Genomic DNA, 14456 nt, shown 5'->3' on the forward strand with positions numbered 1-14456 from the left:
ATACATTCTCAATGCCCTGAACTGACAAAAAAAAAAGATTCCTGCCTATTATCAAGTTTTCAAGATATGGAGTTTCTTGACGCCATATCGAAAGCGTGTCCTTCCTACAAGCCGACCATGATTCGTACATCCGTTGCACCAAAGGATCTAGCTTCAAGGTCTCTTTACCCAACACTCAGAATCAACACAACACTACCGCAGTTTCGACCAGACAATGGCCAGCTGTAGAGCGGCTCTACCTCCGGATCGGTTCGGCCAACGCAAAATGTTACACCGTTTGGTACTTCTTCTACGGCACCCTTGCTGATGCTGACATCCTCTCTCGCGTTATCGGCCAGACTGAGGATAAGACTGCCATCGAGACTTGCTACAAGAGTGCCCGCATTCGGCGAGAACAACTCTCAGGGTTGGGCAACGAGTACTTTACTCTAGTGGATGCGGACGAAGACTCAATAATCGATGGATGGGCATACCAAGTGAAGGACCTGAACGAGGAAGACTTGCTTCAAGTTTACCAGACGGGAAAGTACGAAGTGGTCAGATGCACGATGGAGGTTATGGAAGGACAGGGAGACATTCTCAAAGGCCTCGCTTTCAGATAGCTTAGATCAAAACCTCTTGTTACGGATCTCGAATAAAAGGTAGCGACAGAAGAAGGGAACGCCATTTGTCCACATTATGGTGCACGGGTCGAGTGTCAGGTTGGTAGGAAATGTGGCTTCTCAAGAGTTGCCCATCTTCACGCAGTGTCATATACAGTTCTCTTGCAATAAACAGTCACAGCAATGATGCGGAGATTCCACCTCGTGGGAGAACCATTGAGCAAATACCCAGTGATGGCGCCATCTCATCGACGCCGGCTGTAGACTCGGAGTCCGAGAAAGGATTTCAGCTGCCTCACCTCCAGCCGTGGCCGATAGACGAATTTCCTCTCATTCACGCGAACTTTCAACATGTGCAGGGATATTAGCTTAAAGAAGAAAAGTCGAGCCGCGTGCCTCGTCGATCAGTTCATATGTCTTACAGGCTTTAGCGCCGCGTGGCCTCGGCCCGTCGAGATGCATAGACGCCGTTCAGCTAGTGGTAGGTTTTACATGGAGATGCTGGTTCGCACCAAGACGAGCCACGCGGTACAGTAGGGACACAAGTGTCAAAGACGTCCGTAAGAGTGGGGAGGGTACTCTGGTTGTTGAATCCGATTTGATGCTGCGGTTGCCCGCCTTCGCGATGCTTACCTCGTATCGACGTGGTATTCCTGGTAACCCCTGCCAGGCGTAGTCCTAGTACCGATGCTACACAGGACAGTAACACTTGAGCTCTCATCAGAGCATGTCATATCTCGCATACAGTTCGTAGCGTTCGTGACTTAACCAAGATCCCGGTGGATATAGCGCTTCACAGGGATGCCAAAGGGTATATCCGCGACTCTGTCAGCACGGCAGCTGGGAGGAGCAACGGTCTCAGCGATCCATCGCATCCTTAGCCCAAAAGTGCCCGGGTGTCATACGAGCTGTCAATCTGGGAATCAGGCAGGCCTCCATATAATAGCGCAATCGACCCAGGGTGCTAGACTGGGAGTGAGAATCTCCGGTGCAATCGGAATCGGGAAGCTCCTTGGTAACCCTTGCATGTAGATGCTGCTCCCTCCACGCGATTGCAAGTAGTGAAAAATGCTTAGCACTCAGCTGAGTATTCTACTGCAATTGTAGTCTAGTATTTAAGCTTTCTTGTGTAGAGACAGCCGATCGCGGATCTTCCATATGGACCTGGGGATACAGAAGATCATTGCAGGGAGGCTTTGAAGGGTAATACAACCAATATAATGTACTTAGTGCTCTCCCTGCTCATTATGACAGGGGTCATACAATGAACAACTTACCGAGTGCCGGTTGACGGCGCCAAGGAGCGGAAAAAACGTGCCCTCCTGGGTGAGGGAGAGGAAGCCGAAGCGAAGTTGATGCCGCAGGAATCGGCCGATATGCAGATGGCAAACGCCGCGAGCGTATGTAGATGTTGCGGGATCTGTAGAAAACCCGAAGCCAAGACAAAGATCCTGGAGATGAGACAGCGGGGTCTGTCTGACCATCCATGTACTGGAAGACTCATTGAATCCTTCAGATGTACGGCTTACCCCGAGCAAATGAAGGACGGGGAAGGACGGCAGGGTCCAGCTCACAGAAGTACAGTAGCAACCGGTTGTGAGCCGAACCAATCTCACCTTGATGCATGGTGCTTCAAGGGTCGGATTGCGTACGCGCGAGGGAGCGGCTGTGGTGTAGTGTTTATGTTCCTCACGACGCCGCTGGTCCGGCTTGACGGCATACGCACATCAATAGTGCCTGAGAAATGGAGTCAAGATGCATCCATGGTGCATGCAGAGTGCGTACAGAGTGATTACAGACAGGCTGGATGGGGGCACAACTCTTAAGCTAGGTCGCTGGCTGATGTGCAACATAGGTTAACTCGCGCCACAGATACGGGATCTCAGGGGGGGCGAATGGCGAATAGCTCAGTTTCTACCAAGTTTGATGTAAGGCCAAAAAAACAAGGACCAGAGTGTCGATTGGACAAGAGTGATATGCAGGATCGTGGGCTCGATAAGGGTCATCCATCCATGTACTTGCGCAAGCAATATGCAAGAGTCGACCAATTCAACCGGGCTTATTGCTCGGCACACACACCCGCAGGATCGGCACGCGAGGCTCATAAAGGCTCAGCGACGGTGGGTTGGTGGGACGAAGCCTGCAACTGGTCCAACGGTCTGGAGGCATGATGTCCGCATGTGATTATGCAAGCCAGAGCCCTCCGATGACTGTCGAGGAGGTACGTTGTATAGAAATAGCAGTCGTCTGTGCGGGTCGGGGGCCTCGAGTGTTATGACTCTACTCCACACAATCGCCTCTAAGGATTCACACATCTGGACCTTGTCTATGCATGGCTTGGGTGGTCCCGCTAGTAGAAAAGCCTGGAAGTAGCAGTGAGACTGCTTGCTAGGCTACAGGGGGGCCAATCCGTATGTTATCATATAACTCGACTCCCACTACAGAACCATCATACCATCTGGGCTGGAGGGCTTCTGTCTGGTCCCGATCGACCTCCCCTTACATCCTACCTCATTATCCTACCGTTTCAACAGGCTAGGTGAGGTACCGTAAGGTAGTCAGTCAGTCAGTCATCATGGTGAGCAGCAACACAGCCACCACCACTGGTGAGAGTACTCGGCAACAGCCTGGGTTGGCGTGTGAAGAGTGCCGCCGGCGCAAAGCACGCTGTGACCGGGTCAGGCCAAAGTGTGGCATCTGTGCTGACTCTGGGAGGAACTGCGTCGTCCTGGACAAGAGATCGCAGCGAGGCCCGAAGAAGGGCCAGCTGAAAGACTTGCGGTCGCGACTGAGTAAGTTTCCAAGCCTGGCCAAAGCAACGACATGGAGGAAAAGACTCGCTAATCATGAATGCGTCGTCTCTCGCAGTGCTGCTAGAGCAGCGGCTGGTTGGCCAGAATGATTTCGTGAATATCCCACAGGAGCGCGACAGCCTGGGTTGTCCAACGCCATCGGAGAAGGTCAGCCCGGAAGGCGACCTCGTCTCCTCGAGCGCAAGCACCGACATTGGGTTGGACACATGCATGGGCTCTGCTGCTGGGGCGTTTGCGCTCTTTGGGTCGGCTTCTGGCTCGGACAAGATGCCGCCACTTACACCGGACCTCACGACAGCGACGACGGCGACCTCGATGGCGGCTTGCATCTGCAAAGGCTGGCAGACGGAGCCTGGAATGTTCTCAACAAGCCCCTTTCCGCACATCCCCCTTACTCCACAGTCGGCGGCTGCCCCCAGCCGCATGCCGTCCATGTCACTTGCTGCCGCGGACCCAGTCATGTCCGACGTAGTATTGATGGAACTGTAGTCAAGCCTCCCCCCTAGAGAGAAAAGCAACTTTCGGAGAGATGAGCTAACATGGCGAGTGGTTGCAGTGATCTACTCTACTTTGAGAGAGTCCACCCCTTTGCTCCCATGGTCCACAAGCGGCGGTATTATGCCTGGGCCAGCGACTCCAAAGCCTCGCCGGCTCGCACAGCTCTGCGCTCTGCAATGAGGACCATTGCCTCGGCCATGTCGCCCCAATTCTGCGATATAGGGCAGGTCATGTATGCTTCCACGCGGCGCATGCTCGAGACACAGGACGCATGCCCGGAAACCGGTCTCCCCTGGATGACGAGGCTTAAGCCGCCCCATGAACAGCAGAAGATTGAACACGAACGCGTACAGGCCTGGCTTCTGCTGGCGTACTATGACGTCTTGCGGAAGTCCGAGCACCAGGCCTTTATCACTGCCAGGCGAGCATTTCGCCTCCTCCGCCTCTCGGGCCTGTGCGAGATGGATATAGATGCCTACAGCAGCAGCGGACAGGGACATGTGGCTACATGTACTCCGCCTGCCGAGACGAGCTGGAATATGCAGATGTGTTCGTCAGAGAATGATGCGGATGAAGCGGGTTTGCAGCAGGATTGGATTTGTGTGGAGGAAAAGAGGCGGACTGTCTGGAGTGCGTTTCTCCTCGACCGACTGTCGACAATGGTCAATGACCAGCCCACAATGCTGATGGAAGAAGCGGTAACACAACCTCGAACATGCCAATATTCAGGCTATTCTCCGCTAACTTGCATGTTCTCAACCAGTTCTACGCACGCCTTCCCATGCCAGAGGCCGAGTTCCAGAGCGGTGCCCAAGAGCCTCTCTCGCAAATGGGCTTCCTTGTCGAAGCAACAGACGGAAACAAAGCTGGAAACGGCATCAACGCGTTGCCCCCATTCGCCCACTGCGTCGTCGTGGCCAATCTCTTCGCACGCTGCATGACGCACTGCAAGATGGCCATGCAGTCTCCCCCCATGTCGGCACCCGAGGCTCACGACTTTTGGATACGACATCAATGGCTCGCGTCAGCGGCCTCAAACGCATGCGAGTCTGCGGCGACGCGATGTGACCCGATGCTGGTCTTTACGCGCATATTGGCTTACAGCGCGAGCTTGTCACTGTGCAGTACGGCAAATGCTACGTCGTGGCAGACGCTGGATCACCACTTGATGGCGATGGCTTGTAAGCCGGCTGCACATCAGGCCGCTTCCGAGGCGGTGCGCATCATTAAGACGGCCCCTCGTATTGCGTTCTTCAAGGTATGCTACCTTTTACTCCTCGACCGACTGACCATCTGTATGCATGTCATGCGTGTAATTATGTTGATACTGATAAGACCTGCATAGATGCACCCCTTTTTCCCCAACGCCATCGCCCTCGTGACGAGTTTTCTCAACGCCGACGTGCCTTATCTGCCGTCGACACGGGGTAGCAATGCGATGGACACAGTTCAGGAGAGACAGGATGCCGTCAATGAGTTGCTTGCGGCGCTGCGAAGGTTGAGTCAGGTGAACAACTTGGCCGCAGAGCTATTGTGCAAGCTGGAGCTGGACATTGGACAGACGGCGAGCGATGGAAGCGTGAGTCAGTTCGATCAGGGCGATGGTTCGTGGACATGAACAGCAGCGTCGGAGCAGATTTTACAGATGAAAGGCTCTTACAGTCATGTATGGGTTCACGGCTGCATATTGGGTACAATGGAACATAGACAGAAACCAAAGTCATGCTCTTCCGCTCTTCGAGAACATGGCTAAGCAGGGACGCTCATGTTGGCATACACATGCGTATACTTCAGCCTTGAACGATGCCCGTGCACCGGACGTGACACAGCCTTCAGCCCTCTTCTGTAACCATCCACATCTGGTTCCCAGTGGCCAGGTCGCTGTGCCCTCCAGCACGTTGCATGCTACTCCATGGGATATCGATCATCACAGTGCCGCGGGTGTCGCAGATGTAACCTCTGGAAACCCTGGGAGCGACGACTGAAGATGCAGAGTAACCTCACCTGCGCGTGTCAGAGGAGTCCACATCTCACTGTCGTAGCACTTGCTGCGGCTGAAGGATGCGACATGCTTTGCACACAGCCCTACTGCATTTTGTCTGCAAAAAGGCATGATCGTCAATGGAAGAGTTGACGCGATATAGCCTAGATTGTTGAAGAGACACGGGGCAATGCGTTCCGAGAAACTCCGGCGTCCTGTTCGCCTTACAAGGTGACTTGCCTATCAAGGCAAATTGCCTGTTGGGGTTATTGTAATAACTCCGGACGGAGCTCCAGTCGGCCACACCTGAAAGAGGACTACTGGGGTAAGCAGAAAAGAAGCAATATGGAACTCTCGGCATTTCTTCTTGCACATGCTGTCTCCAGAAGGTTGAGTAAAGCAACCTTTCAATGTTCAATCGGCGTAGTTGGAAGCCAACAGTTTTGGCCATGAAGGGAAGGACGATCATGCTTTCTGGAAAGATTAAGAAAAAAAGTACCCTGATCACATTTACTAAACTCCTGGGGAGGATCCTGCACTGAGGTACGGGCTGTCAATCATTTCCCAACGTTGTAAGCAAATGTTGGCTGCAACCCTTTCGGCTCTCGCTGGGAGAGCCCCCATACATGTTCTGTTAGAAGGGACTTGGCCGCAGGAATTTCTTGCCGCGCCTTATATTGGACCAGTGGCTGAAACGTCCAATGGGAGAGGAAACAACCTATCGGAGGAGTTCGTTGGCTACCTAGTCGATGAAGGAGTGCATGATGTGTGGCATCGAGCCGCTGATCGGGGGTCGTCGGACTAAACGTGCCTCGGCCGCCCTTTGTCGGCTCGGTCCGAAGCTGGCAACAGAGATCTCTGCCGCTTTATCCTCCGTATCCCCTCCCTATCTCACAGTAGAACGTAGAGATGTCCGGAGCGGAGTTCATGTGACACTTCTGACTCGCAGTTCCACGTGGTTCATGCAACTCTATCTTGACCCTTATAAAGCTGCTTGCCCGAGTCACCAGAGAACCAAGAGGCTTGAAACTACAATGTCGAGCCGCAGTCGGGAGGCGGCGTCGTCAACTAGGTTTCGGTTGGCAAAAGGTCAACCCTGGAGCTGAGTAAATCCTTCGATCCTTTGGAACAACGAGTCAACCCACAGCTGAAAGGACATTCGCTTCCCCTAATAGGCAACCCGACAGCCGAATCGCCCAAGATGGCCTCATCGTTCACTAGTTGGATTTATCGACAGCTTGTAAGATGGCTCGTCATTACGCCGACGGAACTATTCCCGAAGCTGACACCAGCATCCCGGTATCTACACAGAATAACTCCGTACTCCGACAAAACCTCGTCGAGCCACGCCTCGTTCGAGCGCTGGTTCAATGACAGCGTCTCTTTTTCTTATCGACGAATGCAGGTCATATAAAAATGTGGCATCACACTTGTGTAGAGATGATGCAAGACATTGATAACCTTGAAAACGACGGGTAGTTTGACGTTCCAGACGCCATGTATGCCCCCCCTTATGTCCAAGCACTAGGAATCGCAGCCCTTGCCGTCCTCCCATCCTTCTTCTTCTCACCCGCTACCGCTGCATCTCTGCAAGCGTCCGGCTCTTCATCATCGTGCAGATGCTTCCCGGGAGACGCCTGCTGGCCGTCCCAGGCCGATTGGAAGGCCTTTAACCAATCCATCGGCGGACGTCTCATCGCCACCGTCCCGCTTGGATCCGTCTGCCATGGCACCGCGTATGATGCCACGCGCTGCGCGAACATCAAGGCCGTATGGCCGATTGCAGATACACACACGGACTCGTCCAGTTCGGTTCTCGCGCCCTTCTTCGCCAACCAGAGCTGCGATCCGTTTCTCCCTCGAGAGACACCCTGTGTCATCGGGACCTATGTCCAGTATGCCGTCAACGTTTCTAGCGTTGCAGACATCCAGAAGACTCTTGCATTCGTCCAGAAGAAGAATCTCCGCTTGGTGGTGAGAAACACGGGTCATGACTACTTTGGAAAGTCCACGGGAGCTGGTGGTCTGGGACTATGGATGCACAATCTCAAGACGTACGATATCCACGACTACGAGTCGGCTGCTTACACCGGGAAAGCAGTGACCATGGGCGCCGGTATCCAGGCGGGAGAATCTGCCGCTACTGCTTTCAAGCACGGTCTTACCATTGTGTCTGGAATATGTCCGACTGTTGGCCTGGCCGGAGGATATACCCAGGGCGGCGGCTTGGGGCCTTTGACGACCAGATATGGTCTCGGAGCTGACCAGGTACTGGAGTGGCATGCGGTGCTTGCAAACGGCCAGGAGATCACTGCTACTCCCACCAAAAACAGTGATCTGTACTGGGCCTTGAGCGGTGGCGGTGGCGGCACGTATGCCGTCGTGCACTCGATGACGGTCAAGGCACACGCAAACGAGAGGACGACGGGGGCAAACCTCACGTTTCCGAATGCCGGATCAGAAGATGTCTTCTTTCAGGGAGTTCAAGCATTCCATGACATTGTTCCTGCGATATCTGATGCCGGGGGCACGGCAGTCTGGACGGTGCTCTCCAAGGCGTTGTCTGTCGGGCCAGTTACCGGGCCGAACATGACCAAGGCGGCCATGGATGGCATCTTTCAGCCTGTGCTGCAGAAATTGGATGCTCTCAACATTACGTACTGTAAGTGACCCCTTTGTGCATCATGTCCTTCGCATCACTACCAGGATATGTTATGAATGAATGATAATGACCCGTCACAGCCTATTCCTCTGGAGAATTCTCCAGCTTCTTTGAAAGCAACGCGGCTTATGATCCGCCGTTGGAGTCTAATGGTCTCCAAATTGGTGGCAGACTCGTAAAGAGGTCGGATTTCACCGAAAACCCAGACGGCTTCATCCAAGCTATTCGCGGTATCGTTGATCAAGGTGGACTAGTCACCGGGGCCTCATTCCAGCTATCGAGCAGCCTTCAACATCCGCCTAACTCGGTGAACCCAGAGCTGCGGAATAGCTTGATTTCATTTCAAATCGGAGTGTACGTTTCTCTACTTCTCGCCCAGCCTTGTCAAAGCGTTGCAAAACTAGTTCACGGCAAGTTTTACTGACAAGACTACCCAGACCCTGGATTAACACGGACTGGACTACAAACCTCCACAACCAAGACCTCATCACAAACTCATTCGTACCCGCGCTGGCTGCCCTTCTTCCCGGTGGAGGCTCTGCTTACCTCAACCAGGCTGACTTTCGGGAACCAGACTGGCAGCAGGTGTTTTACGGAGAAAACTATGGGAGACTGCTTGGGCTGAAGAACAAGTATGATCCTCACGACGTCTTTTGGGGACGCACTACCGTGGGAAGTGAACAGTGGGCTGAGACGGAGGATAAGAGACTCTGTCCAGTTTCGTAATGGAGCATCAGGAGAAGAACCTGGCAGATAGGTCAAGCTTTATAAAGGGCTTCTAAATACGTAGTTGACAGACCAGCATCTTCTTAAGCTCAACGAAAGGTAGAGCACGTGCACCGGATAGCATGGGTAGAAATAAGCTTGAGAGAGAAAGAACCGAGCCTCATTGTCTTGTCTCATGAGCGAAGCCATATCTACAATTGGTGCCCGATCCCTAGTAGTTCATTCTCCTTCCGCTGTCCTCTACACCAAAAACAAAATCATCAAGGTCAAAGTTCACATCCTGGAACATGTCATCCAGAAACAGCCCGGGAGCTCCCTCGTCCAGAGCCACGATGCCGTTTCCATCTGCACTTAGGCAGCGAGCATTCAAGATTCTTGCCGCCAGCGTCTCAAATGTCCGAGCGCATTGCTGAACGTACAGACTCAGGTGCTCGTGCGCCCTCAGAACTGCCAGAACTTGATACCAGGCTCGCTCGACGGACGGGGTGAAGAGGTCGGAGGCAAACATGGCTGCCAGGAAGTGGATGCCCGCAATGTGCAGATAGTAGACCCGGTACCACCAGGGCAGGATGCCTATCGGCTCGTTGGGGTCGTGGATCTCCGCGATGAGCGACGTGAGCTTCTGTGCTGCCTCGAGACACATTCCGGCACATTCTCGAAGGAGGCGGTCGCTTATGGTTGGAGGATCTGAAGCTGCTACAGCCGCGGATGCGTGGCTTTTGATAGCGTATAGCCGCGCCAGCATGGGCCGGTGTAGGTAGATCCGAGAATGAAGGAGCCTGATCGCCATCAGTAATGGGAGGCAAAGTTGGGATCGCACATGGAGAGAAGCGAGCGTATGGCGCAATGACATCGATGGTGCCCTTGAAGTCTCGGTTCCTGCCTCTTCTCCTTGCGTGTGCCATGACGATGCGAGAGTATGGCGACTTACCGAAAGTGAAGCAAATATCTCTCAGCTCTTGCCCGCCTGTCGTGGACCATGTGCATATTCTGGAGCCTCCAGTCGTCAGGGAGGGTCTTCTCCCACTTGTTCAAGCAACCGTCCAGCTGCACCGCAATGGCGTGATACTCGTCTTGCTGGTACAAACGGGGGAGTCCCAGCTTGGCCGCCATGCTATTTCTGCTCTGTACCTGCGCCAGCTGAATGTGAGTGCCAATTTCATGGAGTTCCAGCTCCCATGCATGAAAGTCGGCTCTATGACCGGTTGGCAGTGCTGGTCTGTTGGGCAGAGGGATAGCTGCCAGCGCTGTTGACTTTCCGAGAGCCCAAGAGGTGCACCTAACGAGTATCAGATTCGTTTCGCTGCTTGAGTTCATGCTGTATAACTGAGACCTACCGCTCCAAGGCAACACAGCTGGCCCAGACCTTTTGTCGCAGATCTCTATCGATATCCCCAGACGACGAGTCTTCACACGTATGGCAGATCATGTTCTGCGCTATTCGAATTGCCAGAGTCGCCGTCATCGACGTCTTTTGCTGGTTATTCGTACAATGAAGGTAACGGTTCATCAGCAACAGGCACTGAACCAGCTCGAGCGAACTAGGCTTCCAGAGGATTGCCTCAGGTCGGAGTAGTGCCCACGCTCGTTGGAAATAACGATTGGCCTCATCGTCTCGCTTCTGCATGGAAATGGATTCTTGTATCTGCACCGCCAGGGCAAAGACAATGTTGAGTGTGCTGAGCCAAACGTCGCGATCTACGTGTACTGGTGTGCCTGATCCGCTGTAGAAGGCATCGTAGGTTCGGGAGAATCGTTGCTGGTCAAGCACAGGCTCCACGGGATGAACGTGATGCCAGTATATGCCCACCAGCCTGTCGGCATAGGCTCGCGGCAAATCAGAAGCAAAGTCGAGCACAACATTCCGTGGCGGCTCGCCTACATCCCCAAACAGCGGCGCGTCGACAAACGGGACGAGGTTACAGGTGCTGTCTGGGCTCAGCCCTGCCATCTTGTCGATGGTCGAGGAGACTTGTCCGGCAAACCGCCCGTGCGCAGTGTAAAACGCACGGGTTTCATCTCGATCCTCGTGACCTTGCTCCAAGTCCAAAGTCCCAGAGAACCCTGTGGTCGATGGCGTCTGGGTTGCTGAAGGGGTTTGCAGTGAATAGTCTTGGGCAACCAGGGGCGAAGCCTGGGCAGTGACGGGGGTTGGAGCGGTGATTGGAGCGGGGATTGGAAGCTCAACAGAGGCACGACTGCGGATGGGTCTGGGTTGGCGGACCGGTGCTTTTGCCCTTTGTCGGCCGCGACCCTTTGGTGAGGCTGCATCTTGCTGGCTGTAGTTGCACGCCCTCCCTCTTTTCTGGCATCTCGCACAGACTGTACGTAGAAGACGTGTAAGTGAGTCTCTTGCATCTTGAGTTCGACGATGGCTATAGATGACAGGAGCGAAATAGAGAATCGTAAAAAAGCTTCATTACCTGGACGACCACCATCGCACTTCACCTTGCTCGCCCGGCAGGAATGGCAGGCGTTGGCAATCTTCAGCCGCTCCCTGTACAGCGACAGAGGCACCTGGGCCTCAGCCTGAGCCTGGAGCCGTTGATCTTCATTTTGACGGGCGGACATGACGCCTTACTTGAGCTGAGTCGAGTGCTGTCTTCGGCAAGGTATCCGGCACTCGGCAGGCACAGGCACAGGCACAGACAAGAGATAAGAAGCGATTCAATAAGACGATCCGAAGGCTGCGGAATGCAAGAATGTCCGACGATGCTGGGAAGAGAAGGCGATGCTCATCTATCCGAGCTGAGAGGGAAAGGAGCTCCCGCTTCGGCACGGCACATCAGTGGCCAGAGCGGACTTCGGAGTATAACCAGAGGCTGACAAACCAGCACAGGTCCGTCGAGGACTTCTTTTGGTCCAATCATGGCTGCATGCGACGTTTGGTTGTATCGGCGGTTGCAGCCAATGAGAGGCTGGTCCGATCTTTGGACGAGGGGAGGCAGGTGTAAGTGTTATAAGTCCAAGCTCAAGCTCGGCGGTAGGCATTGGTTAATGTGCTCGGAATAAATAAGTAAAAAGAGCACGAGTTTGCTTCGGAGTTTTGTCTTTTCTTCCTTCATGGACGAAGAGCTGCTGAGTCGCGTTTTTGCTTCGTTGTCCAGCGTTAATCCTCCTACAATGTCGAGAGCAGCGTCCCAAGACTCCAGATCGCTGACCCCGGTCGAAGTTGTCGAGCCCCTCGAGCCTGGCGACACCGAAAAGAACCTCCCGACCTCCCCATACAATGGCGCCGGCACGGTGGAGGATCCCTTCATCGTTGAGTTCCAGAAGGACGACGCGAGCAATCCCATGAACTGGGGGCAGGTCAGGAAATGGTTCCTCACGTCCATTGTCACCTTTTCCGTGTTTGCTGTAACGTTTACGTCTTCGGCGTATTCTGTGTCGGCTAGTGAAATCATGACCGAGTTCGATATTAGCAGCACCCTCTTCATTACCGGTGTCTCTGTCTTTGTCCTGGGCTTTGCAATCGGTCCTGCAGTATGGGGTCCCTTGGTAAGTTCTTATACACTCCCCTGTATTTGGCCCCAAAAGCTAATCGCTATTCTTAATAGTAAGTTTCGACGATCCACATACATCTGATACATAGCTCTCCACGATCAAAGGCTCGAATGCTAACCGCGAGCTCGTTGCAACCTACAAGGTCCGAACTTTACGGCAGACAGATGCCCTGGATTGCCTCTCATACCGCCATGGTCGCCTTCATGGCAGGCTCTGCCGGCAGTCCAAACATTGCAACGCTCATCGTTCTGCGTTTCCTTGCTGGCACCTTTGGAGGGTCGCCCCTTGTCAACTCGGGCGGCGCCATCGCGGATCTCTTCCCTCCAGCCCAGAGAGGCCTCGCCATGACAATTTACTGTGTCGCTCCCTTTCTGGGTCCCATTTTGGGGCCGATCGTTGGCGGATTTGCCACTGAGTATATCGGCTGGAGATGGGTACAGGGCATGTGCACCATCTTCATCGGCGTCATCGGTAAGTGTCTCGAGCTCAGTCATGGTTGATAGCTCTCCAAATAGGTTGCTGATAGAGTCGCTCGCAAATAGGCATCATTGGCGTCATCTTCGTCCCCGAGACATATGGACCAGTGCTGCTACAGAGAAAGGCGCATGCTCTGTCCAAGGCTGATGGAAAGGTCTACATCAGCGTCTTGCAGAAGAACCAGGGCAAGAAGCAGCCGTCAGAGGTCTTTGGGCGCGCTCTGATTCGACCTTGGGTTCTGCTCTTCCGCGAGCCCATTGTCCTCATTGCCTCGCTCTACATGGCCATCATCTACGGCACCGTATATATGTTCCTGGGAGCCATGCCCATCGTCTACAACGAGCTCCGCGGATGGAGCCCCGGGATCGGTGGGCTCGCCTTCCTGGGCATGGCTGTTGGTATCATTATCGGACTGGGATATGCCATCTGGGACAACAATGGGCGCTATATGAAGCTGGAGCCGTCGAAGAGGACGGCCGAGTCCCGTCTGCCGCCGGCAATTGCTGGTGCCGTTGCACTCCCCGTTGGCATGTTTGCCTTTGCATGGACAAACTATCCCAGCATCCACTGGGCCGTCAGCATCGTCCTCTCGGCGCCGTTTGGCTTCGGCGTCGTCCTCGTCATTCTGCCCATCGTCAACTACCTGATTGATTCATACACGGTGTATGCGGCCTCTGTCCTGGCAGCAGCGGCCGTGTTCCGCTCTATCATGGGCGCTGTTTTCCCGTTGTTCACGTCCCAGATGTACCACAATCTTGGAATCCACTGGGCGACCTCCATTCCGGCGTTTCTGACGCTGGTCTGCATGCCGTTTCCATTCTTCATGTACCGCTACGGCGCAGTGGTGAGGGAAAAGTGCAAGTACGCTGCCGAGGCTGCTCAGATTATGAGGAAGATGCAGGGACAATAGGTGTCGAATATTCGAAGGAGTGGAAAATATACCGTAGATTGCTTGATTTGATAGAGAAGAGAGGAGAGGCCCCTTTACTACATATACACAATTATAAGTTTTATTATCTATCGGCCTTTGAAGCTTCTTGGCTTCTTACTGTGACAAAACGTATCATGCAGTTCGTGGAGTTCAACAGTCTCACGTACACGGAGCTGTTATGTCGTTTCATTGATTGAGTCGCCTGATGTAGTCTGTCCCCAGCTCCTCCAGCAGTTCCCCGTAATGGCAGATTTTCAGATTC

At 53.8% G+C, this 14456-nt stretch overlaps 6 protein-coding genes across 6 annotated transcripts; 4 read left to right on the forward strand and 2 right to left on the reverse strand.

The window, feature by feature from the left end:
* Positions 1 to 117: 117 nt before the first annotated feature.
* Positions 118 to 602, forward strand: CCMA1212_002663 (uncharacterized protein; the record flags this gene model as incomplete). Its single annotated transcript, XM_073700040.1, has 2 exons — positions 118 to 124; positions 229 to 602. The coding sequence occupies 2 exons, from the start codon at positions 118 to 120 to the stop codon at positions 600 to 602; spliced, it is 381 nt and encodes a 126-aa protein (XP_073561598.1).
* Positions 603 to 3168: 2566 nt separating this feature from the next.
* Positions 3169 to 3876, reverse strand: CCMA1212_002664 (uncharacterized protein; the record flags this gene model as incomplete). Its single annotated transcript, XM_073700041.1, has 1 exon — positions 3169 to 3876. One exon carries the CDS (start codon positions 3874 to 3876, stop codon positions 3169 to 3171), a length of 708 nt encoding a protein of 235 aa, XP_073561595.1.
* Positions 3178 to 5531, forward strand: CCMA1212_002665 (Asperfuranone cluster transcription factor; the record flags this gene model as incomplete). The annotated part of the gene is made up of 5 exons (XM_073700042.1): positions 3178 to 3394; positions 3471 to 3900; positions 3972 to 4611; positions 4677 to 5171; positions 5259 to 5531. The coding sequence occupies 5 exons, from the start codon at positions 3178 to 3180 to the stop codon at positions 5529 to 5531; spliced, it is 2055 nt and encodes a 684-aa protein (XP_073561596.1).
* Positions 5532 to 7391: 1860 nt separating this feature from the next.
* CCMA1212_002666 (putative FAD-linked oxidoreductase) lies at positions 7392 to 9282 on the forward strand (the record flags this gene model as incomplete). The annotated part of the gene is made up of 3 exons (XM_073700043.1): positions 7392 to 8556; positions 8637 to 8910; positions 8994 to 9282. 3 exons carry the CDS (start codon positions 7392 to 7394, stop codon positions 9280 to 9282), a joined length of 1728 nt encoding a protein of 575 aa, XP_073561593.1.
* A 211-nt stretch (positions 9283 to 9493) lies between these two features.
* CCMA1212_002667 (uncharacterized protein) lies at positions 9494 to 11853 on the reverse strand (the record flags this gene model as incomplete). The annotated part of the gene is made up of 4 exons (XM_073700044.1): positions 9494 to 10061; positions 10214 to 10561; positions 10620 to 11604; positions 11706 to 11853. The coding sequence occupies 4 exons, from the start codon at positions 11851 to 11853 to the stop codon at positions 9494 to 9496; spliced, it is 2049 nt and encodes a 682-aa protein (XP_073561594.1).
* A 552-nt stretch (positions 11854 to 12405) lies between these two features.
* CCMA1212_002668 (uncharacterized protein) lies at positions 12406 to 14173 on the forward strand (the record flags this gene model as incomplete). Its single annotated transcript, XM_073700045.1, has 3 exons — positions 12406 to 12780; positions 12891 to 13257; positions 13329 to 14173. The coding sequence occupies 3 exons, from the start codon at positions 12406 to 12408 to the stop codon at positions 14171 to 14173; spliced, it is 1587 nt and encodes a 528-aa protein (XP_073561601.1).
* Between the last annotated feature and the right edge of the window lie 283 nt (positions 14174 to 14456).

Source organism: Trichoderma ghanense (assembly GCF_004382785.1).
Source record: "Trichoderma ghanense strain CCMA-1212 chromosome Unknown scaffold_2, whole genome shotgun sequence".
NCBI lineage: Eukaryota > Fungi > Ascomycota > Sordariomycetes > Hypocreales > Hypocreaceae > Trichoderma > Trichoderma ghanense.